Here is a 15,510-nt window from a genome sequence, read left to right as displayed (position 1 = left end):
TCAAACCTCCGATTGGATATGGTTTTCCAGTCTTTGTCCGAGTTTAAGCTACTGGATAAGAATCGTTTATTTTAATGTATCCATTTTTCTGGGAGCCATACTAATATAGATCACGTTCTTTGTTCTCCAAATTTATCGGTTTCAATTGTTTCTGTTCACGAAACAGAAAGTGATATAAACCACCTACCAATTTCCTTTTCGTTTGATATCTCTCTGTCACCAGATATTTCACGCGTGAATCGTAGATGGTTTACCGGGCGAAATTGGAATAAGGCTAATTGGGCGCTCTACATTTCTACTCTTACAGCTCTTTTGTCTACTATAAAAGTTCCTTTTCAGCTACTTCAGGTTGGATCTAAATTTGTATATGATAAGAATTTTTTGAACAAATATTATTTTGGTATTATATCATGTATGAACGAAGCCGAAAGAGTGGCCGTTCCCGAGGAACGTGTAAAATAATACGCAGAAGCCTGAATGGTCGTGGGACCCAGGTCTAAAAACAGTGAAAAATAAAGCCAAATTTTGGCTGCGTAAAATGGGTTTCTTGCGGACGGCCACTTAACGGCTTAGTATTTGGGCTTAACCAGAAAACTAAACTAGAGAATAAAAAGTATTTACGATGTGCAAAATCTGAAATTTGTAAGTTCCCAACAAGTAATTTAGATTGGAAAAAGTAGTAAAAAGGTAAACCATCTCATTCTTGCTACATTTATGAACCTTCTTATTTCTGCGCTTTCTACCTCACTCCGCCAGAACCAGATCCTCCCAGTTCATTTATCTTCGGTGGTACTAGCTATAAAGAAGCCCAAGTCAACTTCTATTGATGGTGATGGCATAAGTGCCAAACATCTAAAGGTTGATTGTCCAGCTCCTGCCCAACATCTACAACTTTTTTTCCAAATGTGTTTATGTACCTCGTTTGTGCCTGAAAGTTTTTTTTTTAGGTAGAGTTACCTCAATTTTGAAAAAAGGAAAAATTCTGATAGAGTGTGCATCTTACAGGCCAATAACGGTTTCTTGCAATATAAGTAAAATTTTCTAGTATTTTCTCCTCCCTTCAGTTAACTCTTCCGCATACTTCGGTGAAAACCAGATCGGGTTTTGAGCTGGGGTAGGTTGCCAGCAAGCACATCGAGTTTTGGCGAATGTTCTTACTGAGACGACTAAAAATGGATTCGAGTAGCATTTATGCGCTTTAGATCTCTCCAAGGCCTTTGACACCGTTACCCATTCCCAAGCTATTTTTTCCCTTTTTAGTCACGGTATTAGCATTTCGGTAATTTATCTTCTTAGATATTGGTATTCCAATTTTTTTTGCGGATTGAAATGCGGATTGAAATTTTTAAATTTTGAACATCGTCTGTTCTTTCTTCTGTCCCACCCATTTGTATTCTTAATTCCATTAACATCTCTTATCTTCCTTATGCAGATGATATCCTTTTGATCAGTAGGACTAAAAACGGGCTTTCCCTGTCTGTCTCAACAATAGCATCTAAACTTCATACCATTGGACTTTTTCTTAATCTTTCAAAGTGTGAATATCTCTCATTTAATAGTCTACATTCTAGTCAGAGAGTTACGGAGTTTCTGGATATAATGCTTAGCTACGGGCTGAAGCCTACTATAAATATCTGTACAAGAATTACTGAGAATTCAGCGTCAATATTGGATAACATATTTGTAAATACTGAATATAAGTCACCTGCTGTTGTGGTTAATAGTGTTTCAGATCATTTTGGAGTAATGATAACAGTACCGCAAGTCCTACAGTTGAATAAGGGACATCGTTGTAATGTCATTAGGCCTATTATTGATTCTGAGGTTGTTGCCCGTTTTAAATTAGAAGTTGATAAGACTGAATTCAATTTTTTACAAGAGGAATATGATATCAATCGGAAATTTGAAAAATGGTACGGGACATAAACAGGTTTACTTCAGAAATGTGTTAAACCTAAAAGAGTTTACAGATATGAATCAGCAAAGAAACCATGGATTACTAAGAGTCTACTCTTAAGTATGAGAAGGCTAAAACATTTATATAAGGAATTGATCCAAAATAAAGGGACAACTACTAGGGATGATTATAAAGCATATAATAACATGCTAAATTGTCTCCTTCGGAAAGCTAAAGCGGATTATTTTGCTTTTAAGTTTAAAGAAGCTGAGGGAAATCCAGGCAAGACTTGGAAACTTATAAAGTCTGTAACGAATCCCAGTCGGTCTCCCTCGGAGCTTCCGTACAGTGTGAGTTGCAATTCAGTTTGTGAGCATTTCTCTAATGTGGGCCATAATGTAGGATCCAGTATCCCAGTCCTGGCTGAGGATGGCGATTTTACACAATTCCTGCCTGATAAGAGCGAAGTATCTGCTTACCTAAAGCCGGTTAAATTAAGTGAATTGTGTGAAGTGGTTAAAAATATGAAAAACAGTGCAGCAGGATCGGATCTCATGACTGTGAAAGCTTTCCGTGTTATTCATCCTATAGTTTCTAGTCAGTTGGTAATGCTAATAAATGAGTGTTTTAAGTCAGGTATTTTCCCCGATTGTCTGAAGATTGTGAAAGTGAAACCACTTTTTAAAGGGGGTGATAGTGGGAATTTAGATAATTATAGGCCTAGGCTTATTTCGCTTCTTCCTGTTATTTCTTGAATAATAGAGAGACTAATAAATGTAAGAATGGTTAAATTCCTGGAATTTAGGTCTTTTTTTTCGATATAGTCAGTTTAAATTTAGGGCTAAAAGGTCAACTGATCAAGCAATGATCGTCTTGACGACTTTTGTGAATGATAATTTAGATTGTGGTCTTAAAGTGACATCTGTTTTCCTTGACATAATGAAAGCATTTGATTGTGTGGATTATGAAATTTTAGTACAGAAGTTAGATAATTGTTGTATCCGTGGAAAATTTTTGGAACTTGTTAGATCATTCCTGAGTGAACGTATGCAGATTGTTCAAATCGAAAGTGAGACCTCTAGCCCGCAGAGAGTCAAGGCTGGCGTTCCTCAAGGGTCAGTTTTGGGACCTCTTTTATTTTTTATTTATATAAATGATATTTACCGGTGCATTGAAGATATAAATATTTCGGATAAAGGGGATCACGGTAACAGAATTATAATTCCTAGTTTTGCTGACGATACACATTTTACATTTGCTGCGGGGACAGAAAGAGAACTTCTACTAGTTCTGAAAAAGGGAATGGAACAAATAGAGAAATAGATGAGAGTTAATAAACTTAAATTAAACCATAAGAAAAGTCAATTTTTGATTTACGGGAGAAGGGTAAATTACTATCCCTGGATAGAGAAACTAGAACTTGATGGGAATACTATATAACGTGTCAGAACAGTGAAGTTTCTTGGAGTGATAGTTGATGGGTGCTTGAGTTTCAAAGACCATATTAATCAAATTGCAGCTAGAGTTGCCCGAAATTTGGGAATTATAAGGAAGCTAAAGCGTACTTTCCCTTGACCGGTTCTCAGAATGCTTTATTTCTCCCTTATTCATCCGTATTTGATTTATTGTATATTGGCTTGGTATTCAACGTTTGTGGGTCATTTATCGCAGATTAGAGTATTACAGAATAAAGCTGTAAGAGTACTTACAGGAGATGACAATCGTTCCTCTGTTTGAGCAAGGTATGCTGAACTACATATTGTTCCATTTTCGGATTGATCAAGTTTAATAATGCTCTTTTTATGTACAAACATCAGAATAAAATGCTACCAATTTGCTTTCAAGATTTTTTTCTGCCTGTTTCTAGTTTTCATTCTTATAGTTTAAGACGTTCGAATGAATTCAGACTACCTAAGCATGTGACAACTAGGTCAATGTTTTGTATCCGCCATGTTAGCCCTCGTGCTTGGAATAGTCTGCCAGAAGAGATAAAGAAGGTGACGGATGTTTCTGAATTTAGAATTCTGTTAAAAGAACATTGTTATAGGGTATATGGGGGTGAGTGAGTCAGTTCTCCAGTCTCTTTTGCCTTTAGTTTGCCAATGTTTTTTTTTTTTGTGTTTGGTTGATGGATTGAGAAGGACAAGGTTAAATATGTGGAATATTGAGAATTGTTGAGATAATAAAGAGTAGGGGTGGTAGAGTCGCTTATTAGTGATTTTTATGTGATATTTTTTTTTTCATCATTATTTTTTTGTTCTTTTTTTTTTAGGCCTAGGTGGGGTAGTGATCTCCTTTACAAGCTTAGCTTCTGGATTTTGTTATTTTTGGTTTATGAATAAACCCTTTATTTATTTAAAAAAAAAAAAAAAAAAAATAGTAATAATATGACCCGTCTAGTTTGCGGATCTTTTTCTGTCCCGTCAGTTCCTTATTTCCTATTGCTGGGTATCAATGTTAGTAAAACACTAAAATCTTTCCAAAAGCTCTTCGTCGCTGATTGCAAGAAGAAAATTTAGTTAAGTTATTCTAAAATTGTTGCAAAAGGTAGATACAATAGAAAGTTTATTGCTAAATTATATTCGGTTTTTAGAGATCACTCGGTTTTGTTTCTGTCTGGAATTTACCCTATTTTTCACCAAAGAGACATCAGATCACTTCATTCATATTATTTCCGGCTTTCCCGCTTACTATTGTATCTGTCTCCATGGTATAGAAATCGGAATCTCGTATCTGTTTACGGTCTTCCAGATATTGTTTCAAGGTTTACGGAACTTGCCTGGAAACTACTCCGGTCTATATATAAGTATCTGCCAGACCACAGTTGCCTTACTCGTTTGCTGTAATTTTTGTTCTTTTTTTCTTGTTGTTTGAAGTGTTGTTGAAGTTGTTTGTTTTGTAAAAAAAAATTTCCGCACTAGTAATTTAAATTCGTTATATTAATGAAAAGATAATATTCAAACATTTCAAATACGAAGGTATAAATTATTAAATGTTGATCCATTAAGTCCTGGTCGCTGTATTAAGCCTTGGTCTGTCTTTTTTCGTAAATAGTTTTTTTTGTATCTTGAACGTTTTTCTTTTCTTTGGTTACTCTACTCTTGTAAAGTTTTTAAGTTTGTATGTACTCATGTATGTATGTACGTATGTATTTATTTATGACCCATCATACAAAAAGAAAAAGAAGGATGGAGTACATTCAAAACAAAGAAAAGAGAAGAAAATCAAACAATCAAAAGTAAAAACCAACATCAAACATCAAAAAATAACATTTTGCCATTCATGGCCAGTTTCCTTACTGCACATATGAGCATTAAGCTCACATAGCTTGACACATGGATCTGATAGGCTATATTTTCTTATAAGATACGAGTTTCGGGTCCACGGAGGGACTCGCAGTAGAAACTTAGCATATCTAAAAACGCACGCTTCATTCTAAGACGATCAAGTTCACTAAATATTCGGTAAAACGGCACTAAATAAAGAATATGTGGCAGGGCTACACTATTATAAATCCTTGCAAGAAGGGCTCTATTCAAATGGAATTGGGAACTTACAATCGCACCATATGAACGACGAATTTTACTCTCCATATTTTCCAACATTAGCTGCTTAGTTTTCTTAAGATTCTTACCAATTGGGAGACCAAGATATGTCAACTTATCACAAGGCTTTACTTCAATACCTTTCAAATCTATAGACGCATCATCAACTCTAGTCGAACCTAACTCATTGAAAATCAAAATTTCAAATTTTGCTGCGTTTAGGGAAAGCCCAATTTCACGGTAATTTTTAGAAATTTCTCGGAAACATTTTTCTAACCCACTGGTGGTCCTACTAACATTAAAAACATCATCTGCATAACAAATTATCGATAAATCCACCCCTTTATAAATACAACACGAAGAAAGTTGGCACTGAGCTGGCAACGTTGCATTAATATATATTGTGGGTGAGGTAATCGCACCCTGTTTAAACCCAATGTAACTTGGTATTTCATTGGTCAATAAATCATTTCCAGGAATACGTATTTTAGCTTTTATACGGTAGTACATATAAAGGATAGGCCTCGCTAAATCTGATGATAATTCACAGTTCAAAAGCACATTTATTTCTCAGGGATCCGAAATCGAGTAAAACGTTTGACTAACATCATGCGTTCAAAAGGCTAGGGTCCCATCGGACTCATCTGCATCAATCAATAAATTGCACAAACATTTTAGAGCATGGAAACATCCAAGCTTAGGCTGGACTCCGAACTGATAAGGAGGCGTATAGCAAGTAGAGCATAGACTATTAATTATAAGCAATTCAAACATTTTAGAGAATACACTTGAAACAGTTACGGGTTGTAACAATGAACACTCATATGGATCCTTCCCTTTTTTAAGGATCAGAGAAATAAGACCTAAACAAAAAGAATCCGGGGCTACACCACTACAAAAAACCATTTGGTAAAGCAATAAAAGATGAAAAATAATCTTATCAGACGCATTTTGAAAAAGAAGGGCACATATACCATCACAGTCCATCTATTTTTTCTTTTAAAGGTTTCGTATACCTTCACTCAAATTTTTGGTACTAACTACAAAGGCACCTGGTCCGGGATTAAACAGTCGATCATTTAGTTCACTTTCAAATTTCTCACATTTTTTAGCATCAGGTTCAGCAAACTGATTCATAAAATACGAATACCATTGTATCTTGCTGATAGTACCTATATTTTCCTCAGTTTTATTATTAGCCGAACGAGTCTTCCATAACTTATGTGGGTCATTTGATATCGATTCGGCAACTACAACACTTTGAGCAACTCGGTGAGATTTGAGCTCCTTCTGAAAACGCTGCTTTGTAAGTAGCCGCAATGTATTAACAATTCCATTTCTAGGTTTTTCACACTCATTCCAAAAAAGTAGCCAGAACTTCGAAGATTGACATGCGGCTTTAAGGCTTTCGTTTCTAGACCATCCAAACTTCTCGGTGCCCGGTCTACACTTGCTTATAGGGACAGCGTACATCTCAGCTATTTTTAGAGCATGGGTAATCTGTGCACAGTAAAAATTCAGCTCAATCCGTATCGCACACTGGTCCATCCCAGGCTGCCGCTGAAGGAGCTGAAACGGAACTCGAATTTTATATAATATGCGTTCGCACTCCGCTTGGAAGATATTCTTATCAATTTTATCCCAACATTTAAGATGAAAACATTTTGGCTTTCTTTTACCAAGTTCAGAAGAATTAATACCACTTCTGGGAATTGAGAGGGACAGTGGGATATGATCACTATATTCACCTTCAAGACCGACTTCAACCGTTAGATCTGAATTGGGAGGATGGAGAAATACTGCATGGTCAATGTTACACGTACTTCCAGAAAAGGAGATAAGCGTATAATTTTTGTTTTTCGGAATGACCGTGTAGCCGGTCGGTAAAATAGAAAGAAATGTTTTAGTTCTTACACTTGAATTCTGGAGTAAGTCACAATTAAAGTCTCCAATAAGCATATACTTTCTATTCATCTTTTTGATCTTTTTTAACAATTTGGCTACTTTTCTGCAAGCGATAGCAAATTTTCTTTCAGAAACTACATCTCTGTAATTTGATGGAAGATAGAGATTAACTATGATAAGATCATCAACTGTTATGGCAAGATAGCAATCACACATTTCAAGCAGTCCTGATTGGCAAGTTGTCAAGACGGCTAGGCCGCCGCTTGGCCTTCCTTTTGCTTTAAGTATTTTAGCCGGGGATAAATGTACTGTTACACTAGAAGAAAGGCACAAAAGCTGAGAGTTCATATCAGTCAAAAAGTACTCCTGTAAACAAATCACGCTGTAAGATTCACATAGTTTTTCCAAAGCTGGTAGTTTATCAAGAACCCCACCCTTAATATTCCACGACATAACAGAGAGAAGTCTTTCAGTGGTCATTCCAAGGAGTGGGATATGTTCTGCTCTGAGCTTGATATCCGATTATCTGGGCAGGATACTGAAAAGCATGAGTGACCTGAAACTTTGCATACAACAAATCGTTTTTTCTGCATGCACCGCTGCTCCTTAGTACTTTTATGGTCATTACTTGCGCACTGAGAACATATCTCGGCATTAGGACAATTGGCCGCTATATGGCCTATAAGGTGGCATTTGTAGCAACGGCGTGGTAAGAAGTGAAATTCATCAATACGTAAACATTCAAAACCGATCTTCGGGGGATCTTTCATGCTTGCTTCCAAAGCGTCTTTTGACGGGAAATAAAGTCTGAATGTCCGGGACTTACCGATCTGCTCAGCTTTTTCACATGTTGGGATCAGATTAGCTACATCTGCCGCCTCAAACTCTTCTGGAACAAAACGCACAATTCTAGAAAACTTCTTCGGTTTAACTCTCGTTTCTAGGGAACTATTTCCTATTGCCATGGCATTTGCAATCTTTTCAGCCGAGTCCTTTGACTTGACCATTACTTTCAGTTCGTCTTTATTTCTCTTCAACTTAACTATATCATCATTTAGCTTTCCACATTTTGAAAGAATAAAGTCCTTACGGGCATCTGACGTTTCAAGGGACTTGGGAGGGTTTTTCACTACGACTGAGAAGGGCAAAGGAGTAGAAGGCTGCTTCAACGTAGTAGTTGGCCATGCTATCGATGCCTGTTTTGTCTGTTCCGTGACGCTATCTAGCTTTCTACACATCTGATTTACTTTAGTTGTGATACACACACCAACTGCATCGGCGCACTGGGGTACTTCCTCAGGCTCATAAATGCCAAATTTCGGCAAAATTTTCTTATCTTCAGAACACCGATAGACAGCCTTTGCTAAATCCAGCACATTTTCAGAATCCTTGTTAGCTGTTCGCATTCTGTCATCGTATCCCAATCTCTCGTAGAAAGTCCACAGTATTTTCTTTGCTTCAAGAATAGACTCACGGGTGAAGAACTCTACCGCTCTATTAACATAAACATCTGTTTTCAAACCACACGCTAATGATCGGTAAATATAGTTCAATAACTGATTCCACACAAGATCAGCATTGCTGCATTCATCCATTTAACTCATATAATTCCAAATTCGAGCTTGTTATATTTCGTTAGCACGAGCAATATTTTCAATCGTATATCCAAAATCAAAGTCCATATCCAAGCCAATAATTATCAGTTCTTATATAAATCTTCTCATCAACCAGGTATCGACAATATATAAGTATGTCAGGATTATACATCTACGTCACTAATCCCTATTACGAAATGTTATTTTGTTCACTACAACTTACTGAATTATTAATGTCCGTGTAATATCCAATACTGATGTTGACACTTTGAATGCAAGTTTGAGACTTAGTGTATTATCTACTTTTTTTTATACTCCACAATTATCATTTTTGTATATGATGTGGGTTAAAAATAAATTATTATTATTAAAGAAAAAACAAAAAAAAAGAAGAGAAAAAACAAAAGAAGAGAAAAGAAGAGAAAACAGAGAGAAGAATAAAATTTGAAAGAACGTAATAAAGTGGTGAAGCGGAAAAATACAAACGTAAGCTGTGTGACAAATGGCATGACAAGATGATATAATCTAATTGAATTGAAGCATTCTTTTTGAAGACTGTAATCGAGGGAACAATTAAGCATTACTCGTACACATTCGTACTAATAACTACAAAAGCGTAAAAACAGATCATATTCCTGGTCTATTATCATGTAAAGCTATATTAGCTCAGTTTGCATTTCATAGTATTTTTACACGGAACTTTGAATACTCAAAAAATAAACCGTCAAAAAAGAAGTTGATTATATTTTCTATGACTAAGCTGAAAGAAACGTTAAGATTACTAGATTACGTTTAACGGACAATAGATTCTTAAATGTAAACATCTGGGGCAAGAAATAAATAAGTCATTTCGGCATAGATGTCGAAAATTCAGGCTTGTTGCACTTTTTAAGTGAAAAAAGGAGGACTTTTCGATTTAAAATCAAGTTGCCATCAATCCATAGCTGATTGGACAAAAGCCAAGATAGATAGTCAGAGTGAGAGGCACAGCTGTCATAAGGCTTTTTGAGGAATGTATTAAAATTATGTCATTTTTACTTGTTGATGTTTTAGGGCAGAACTAAGTATAACTTTAGGTATGACCGAGATTTTTAGATTGACCCTTGACGGATGATGTCGTCTGTTCTTGTATGAAAAAAGGGGGGGGGGCTGAATTTGCTTGGATTCACTGGCGAAGAAGTGACCGTTTTAAAAGCACAAGTTAGCAAGTCAAAAAGCATTTTATCGGCTCATCAGGTAGCCTCATCAGATAGTAAGTTCAGGGGTTCCATGGACTGTTATCAGAAGAAACAGAAAAATAATCAATTTAAGAATTGCAATTTGAATTTCAATAGGACAATGATCAGTGTAGGGGCCAATGTCACTATAAATGATAATAATGGCTTTCAAGAGGTCCTTTCTAGAAGCTCTAAAAAAAGAAAAAAAATCTCCCCAATCAAAAGCATTTCCCCTCTCCCTACCCAAGATCCTCCCTCCCAAAACTTAGGAATTTACCTTAAAATTTCTCCTATTACCCCCTTTTAAATTAAAAAGATTACTTGAATAATAGTTGCATTGTTCAAATTGCTAAAATCAATGCTCTCTCTTAATATTCACAGTGATGGATCTCTGCTAATAGTTGTCTAGGATCAATAATCAGCAGACACAATAATAAACCTAAAGTCCCTTCTGAATACCCAAATTAATGCATCTAAATGGAACCCAAAACAATCCCCAACAAAAATGATATTTTGTAATGTTCCTCCAGAAATACCTACTCAGGATTTCAAAGAAGGGCTTTCGGATAAGGGTGGAAACACAATCCCAGTTGAAGATGTTACCTAACTTGGTAAACATAACTCTATTGGCCTTAAAAAAAGTATATCTTTCTTATTTACACTGAAGGAAAAAATTAACATCCCAGAAAAGTTATTCCTATTTGGGCAAATGAAACCACACCAGGAATACAAACCAAAGCCTATCCAGAGTCAGAAGTGTCTCAAACTGGGACACAAAACAAACAAATGCAATGAAATTCCTCTACAGTGTAGTAATTGTAAAGCATTCCATCCTAAAGAGTTGACAACTTGCAACAACACTCAGCCTACATGTATCAATTGCAAAGGCCCACATGAAGCTACGAATAAATCACTATGCCCTGCATATAAGAAAAGAGCACTAACACTCCAAATAGCGAAAGAGAAGGCCATCCCAAACCCCTTTGCAGCAATGGAAGCAAATGCTGCCCAACAATACCAAATAAAGCCAGTAATGAAACTACCCAAAACCCCCAAGTCAAACGCCCCCAATGCATCAAGTACCCCGTATAAAACACCATCCTCTAAGCCCCCTAGTTCACATCCCTATCAGAAGGAATCACCAAGTCAACAAGCCTCCTTGTCCGGTGAGATGACGTCAACCTGCCCCCCCCCCTTCCCAAGAAGAAACAAACCAGAAACACTAACTAGGAATTAATCCCTTAACTGACAAACAGGATGCACAACCAAACATGCAATCCCCAAATATATACTTATTCATACTAAATTGTAATGTAGTTCAGGCCATGAACATACATATACTACAGAAAACAAAAATCATTGCAGAATTGGCAAAAATCTACATCCCTTATGATATGCTCATTCAAGCAAAAAAAGATCTTGCTTTACTTTTAACAAAGCTGAACATTGATACACAGTCACATGAAAAATAAATCAACAACACAACAGATATCAATACTCCAGTGGAACATAAGACCACTCACAGAAAATAAGCTAAATGAACTAATATCTTTTATGAATAATAATTCCATTAATATTCCTTGCCTCCAGGAAAATCATTTAACCCAAAATCAACAAATTAAGTCTCTGGGATATACTATCCTGAGAAAGGATAGATCAGCAGAGAGAAAAGGAGGTGGAGTAGCTTTAATAGTTAAGAATAATATAAAATTTTTTGGCATCAATTTTCTAGATTTTGCAAATGATGTTAATGCAATTGGTATCAGTGTTTGGCTGAATAATACAAAAACCTACATGACAAGCTTTTATAACCCTAATGGCCAAACTACAGATGCCATTGATTTCTTTAATTATATAAATACTTCTAATATGTTAAAAAATATAATTATTTGTGGAGATTTCAATACCCACAGCCTTTTGTGGGGGAATAAACCAGTAAATAAAGCTGGTAAATTGATTGAGCATATGACTTCAAATAATAATGAATTAGCTGTTGCTACCCCTCCAAACCTGAATACATATTTCAACCCCAAAAGTGGCAGATTCTCAACAATTGACCTACAAATTGTGTCATTAAATATTTTGAGTAAAATTTATATAAATAAAATTGATAGTCTTTACTGACCACTTTGCTATAGTTTGCTCCCTAAATGAACCTGCTGAAACTTTATTACACACCTCCAAATATATCAACACTAAAGCAAATTGGTCTATGTTCCAAAATAAGCCAAATGATGAAATTACAAGTTTCGCCCAAAACTCATGCATTTCAAACCCAACAGTTGACACACATGCTGAAGTATTGGCATCTTTACTAATAAATACAGCTAATCATGCTATCCCCAGGACAAAACCCAAGAAAACCTTTCCTAAACATATTCCTAAAGCATGGTGGACAAATGAGTGCCAAAATAAATGGAGAATAAAAAAGGCAGCTAGGACAGAATTCATAAAAAACCCATCACCTACTGCATATTTAAAAAAATTACAAGCAAAATCTAATCTAAAAAGGACTATAATAAATGATAAATATAATTACTTGAATAATTTTGCAAGTAACCTCTCCAGAGAAACACATGAGCGAATTATACATAAAGTCATATGCCACGTCTATGGGAAAAACGCTCCCCCCAACCCACTCCTGTATGAACTTATACATAATAACACCCATTATGACAATGATAATGAAAAAGCTAATCTGCTTGCAACTCTTTTTGTTAATAAGCTAACATCAAATAATCGAAGCAAAATGTCCCCAATTCCTATGAACCCAAGTTACCAACCACGCCCAGGATCCGAGCATATAACTAGTCCATTTTCAATCCAGGAAATGAATAATGCAATACATCATATTAGGACAAAAACTAGCGCCAGTTATGACAATACACACCCAACATGGATAAAGAATTTAACCCCTTCATACAAACAAGAACTGCTAAATTGTTATAATCACATTGGGCATCTTCTATGTTCCCCAATATATGGAAATGTTCGTCCCTCCTACCAATCATAAAGAAAAATAAACCCAAAGATAACCCTGAGTCCTATAGGCCCATAATGATTACTCCTGTGATGGGGAAAATAATAGAAAAAATGATCTATTACAGACTCCTCTGGTTTGTTGAAAAAAAATAATATGATCCCTCACACTCAAACTGGATACAGGAATCACCACTCCTCAACAGATGCTTTCATTTTGCTAACAAAGGCAATGAATGAATCATTCTCAAAAAATAATGTCCTAGCTGCAGCTTTACTAGATTTTGAAGGGGCATATGACAATGTGAACCACCAAATCCTTTTAAACAAACTTGCAAACCTTGGACTACTCCCCAAGCTAGTATCTTTTATAAAATCCTTCATAGAAGTGCGAATTTTCATTGTTTGTGTTGGTTCAGCCTCTTCACCCCAAAAGACAATAACCAAAGGCCTACCTCAGGGAGCAGTCCTCAGTTGCCTCCTCTTTGCCCTATATATCTGGGACATGAACCTACCCCACACGAATCTACAATATGCTGACGATCTAGTGCTATGGTCATCTGACAACACCTTTGAGATAGCACAGTCAAATCTGCAAAAGTCACTATTCCAATTTGAAAAATTCTTCCAAATATTCAGATTTGTCCATTGCACCCACCAAGTCGAAAATAATCCAATTTCACCGAAAGCGAAACCATGTTAATGCAAAAGTAATTCTAAATAAAACAACTATTCCAGAAGATAATCATATTAATTACCTAGGTCTCATGCTTGACCAAAAACTTAATTTCCACCTCCACATTTCAAACACAATAAAAAAATGCTATAGAAAAACAAATATACTAAAAAGACTTCTTTCCACACCCGGGGCTGTAAGGAGAAAACCTTACTACAGTTTTATAAATCACATATAAGGCCCCATATTGGCTATGGGCTCATCGTAAATGGTGCATGTGCAAAGACCCAGATGCAAAAAATTGAAACAACACAAAATGATATAATACGTCTCAAATTTGGTTTTAGGAAACCCACAAGCACCAAGTTTCTGCTTATGGAGAGTGGATTAACAACAATAAGGGAGAGACGTAGCTTTCTCTTGACAAAACATCATACAAAAATTGAATCAAATAGCTCACAAACCCTACCTAATTGGTTAAGAATTCCAGCCATGTATAGAGGCATTGCAGATGAGTATGCCAACATTCAGAAGAAGTTCGCCGTACCAGCAAAGTCTATTGCAATCACTTTCCCCCAATCCCCTCCATGGAATTGGTCAAGTCCCATAATAAATACTGATTTCTCAAAGTGGAATAAAGATTTAACCCCCATTCCTTTTGTCCAGAAAAAATTTGCTGAACTTGTAACAACTATCAATAAAAACTACATCCAAATATTTGTTCATGGGTCAAAAATGAATGAGAAGGTAGCAAGTGGTGCTTTCCTTCCTCACCTGAAAATTGCAATGGACAAGAGATTATATAATAATTTATCTATAATGTCTGCTGAGTTAAATGCCATAATCATGGCATTAAAACACATTAAGGAAAACCAACCTTTGATTGCAAATTCAAATAATATTATTGTATATTCCGACTCTTTATCCAGCCTTGAGTTGCTGGCATCAGCTCCTCAGTATAAGTTGGATATTGACACTTATCATCGTCTCAGTATTATCGATAATCTTGCTTCAAGTGGCATAAAAACTTATTTTCAGTATATTCCTAGCCACTCTGGCATAAGTGGTAATCATCAGGTTGATGAAATAGCAAAAAATGCTATAAATATTGACCAGCCAAGTGGGAGACCAATCCCGATCAGAGATATTTACCGATGGAGGATATCAGATATTAATTTTAATAAGATTAATCCTATCCTTTCCCCCTTTCCCAATAAATATTTTCTAAAATTTACCATAGAATTCGTTCTGGAACAAATGGACTAAATTTTCTTGCATTCTCGTATAAGTTTTCTAATTCAAGTGGTTCAATTCCCCTGTCCCCTCGTTGCAGGCATTGTAATATGAATAATGAAACAATTGACCATTGCCTGTTTGAATGTAATATGCTGACGTCTGCACAACATACCTTGTTTTGCAAACTGTTAAAATGCTTCAAACACCACAAAATCTCACTATCCGCCAAGAGCCTAGCCAAATATACCTGCACACAGATAAATTGACATCTATCAACTCATAATTGAACTCCTAGAGTCGAAAGATCTACTGAAAGATATCTGAAAATATCTAATAATCATGAGGCAATCAAGCCAGTAGCTCTGTAGCCCACAGAGTGAAGCAAAAGGAAAAGGGCTAAATAGTATCACTGAAAAGCCCGCCTGCTGTTAAATAGAAGAAGAAGAATTTGAAGAATTTA

At 35.9% G+C, this 15,510-nt stretch overlaps 1 protein-coding gene across 1 annotated transcript; it reads left to right on the top strand.

Annotated features, from left to right (window-relative positions):
* Window positions 1-2,103: 2,103 nt before the first annotated feature.
* On the top strand, window positions 2,104-2,652 carry LOC148942380 (uncharacterized). The gene has a single exon (XM_089103307.1). It carries the CDS (start codon window positions 2,104-2,106, stop codon window positions 2,650-2,652), a length of 549 nt encoding a protein of 182 aa, XP_088959433.1.
* The last annotated feature ends 12,858 nt before the right edge of the window (window positions 2,653-15,510 follow it).

Source organism: Artemia sp. Qi Xiang Cuo, chromosome 17, assembly GCF_049724085.1.
Source record: "Artemia sp. Qi Xiang Cuo chromosome 17, ASM4972408v1, whole genome shotgun sequence".
Classification (NCBI taxonomy): Eukaryota; Metazoa; Arthropoda; class Branchiopoda; order Anostraca; family Artemiidae; genus Artemia; species Artemia sp. Qi Xiang Cuo.
The sequence above is the reverse complement of the archived record's forward strand: the minus strand, read 5'-3'. Positions and strand labels throughout refer to the sequence as shown.

Bases quoted from the DNA above. Each gene is read 5' to 3' on its own strand.
- LOC148942380 (XM_089103307.1), top strand. From the start codon at position 2,104: ATGCTAAATTGTCTCCTTCGGAAAGCTAAAGCGGATTATTTTGCTTTT.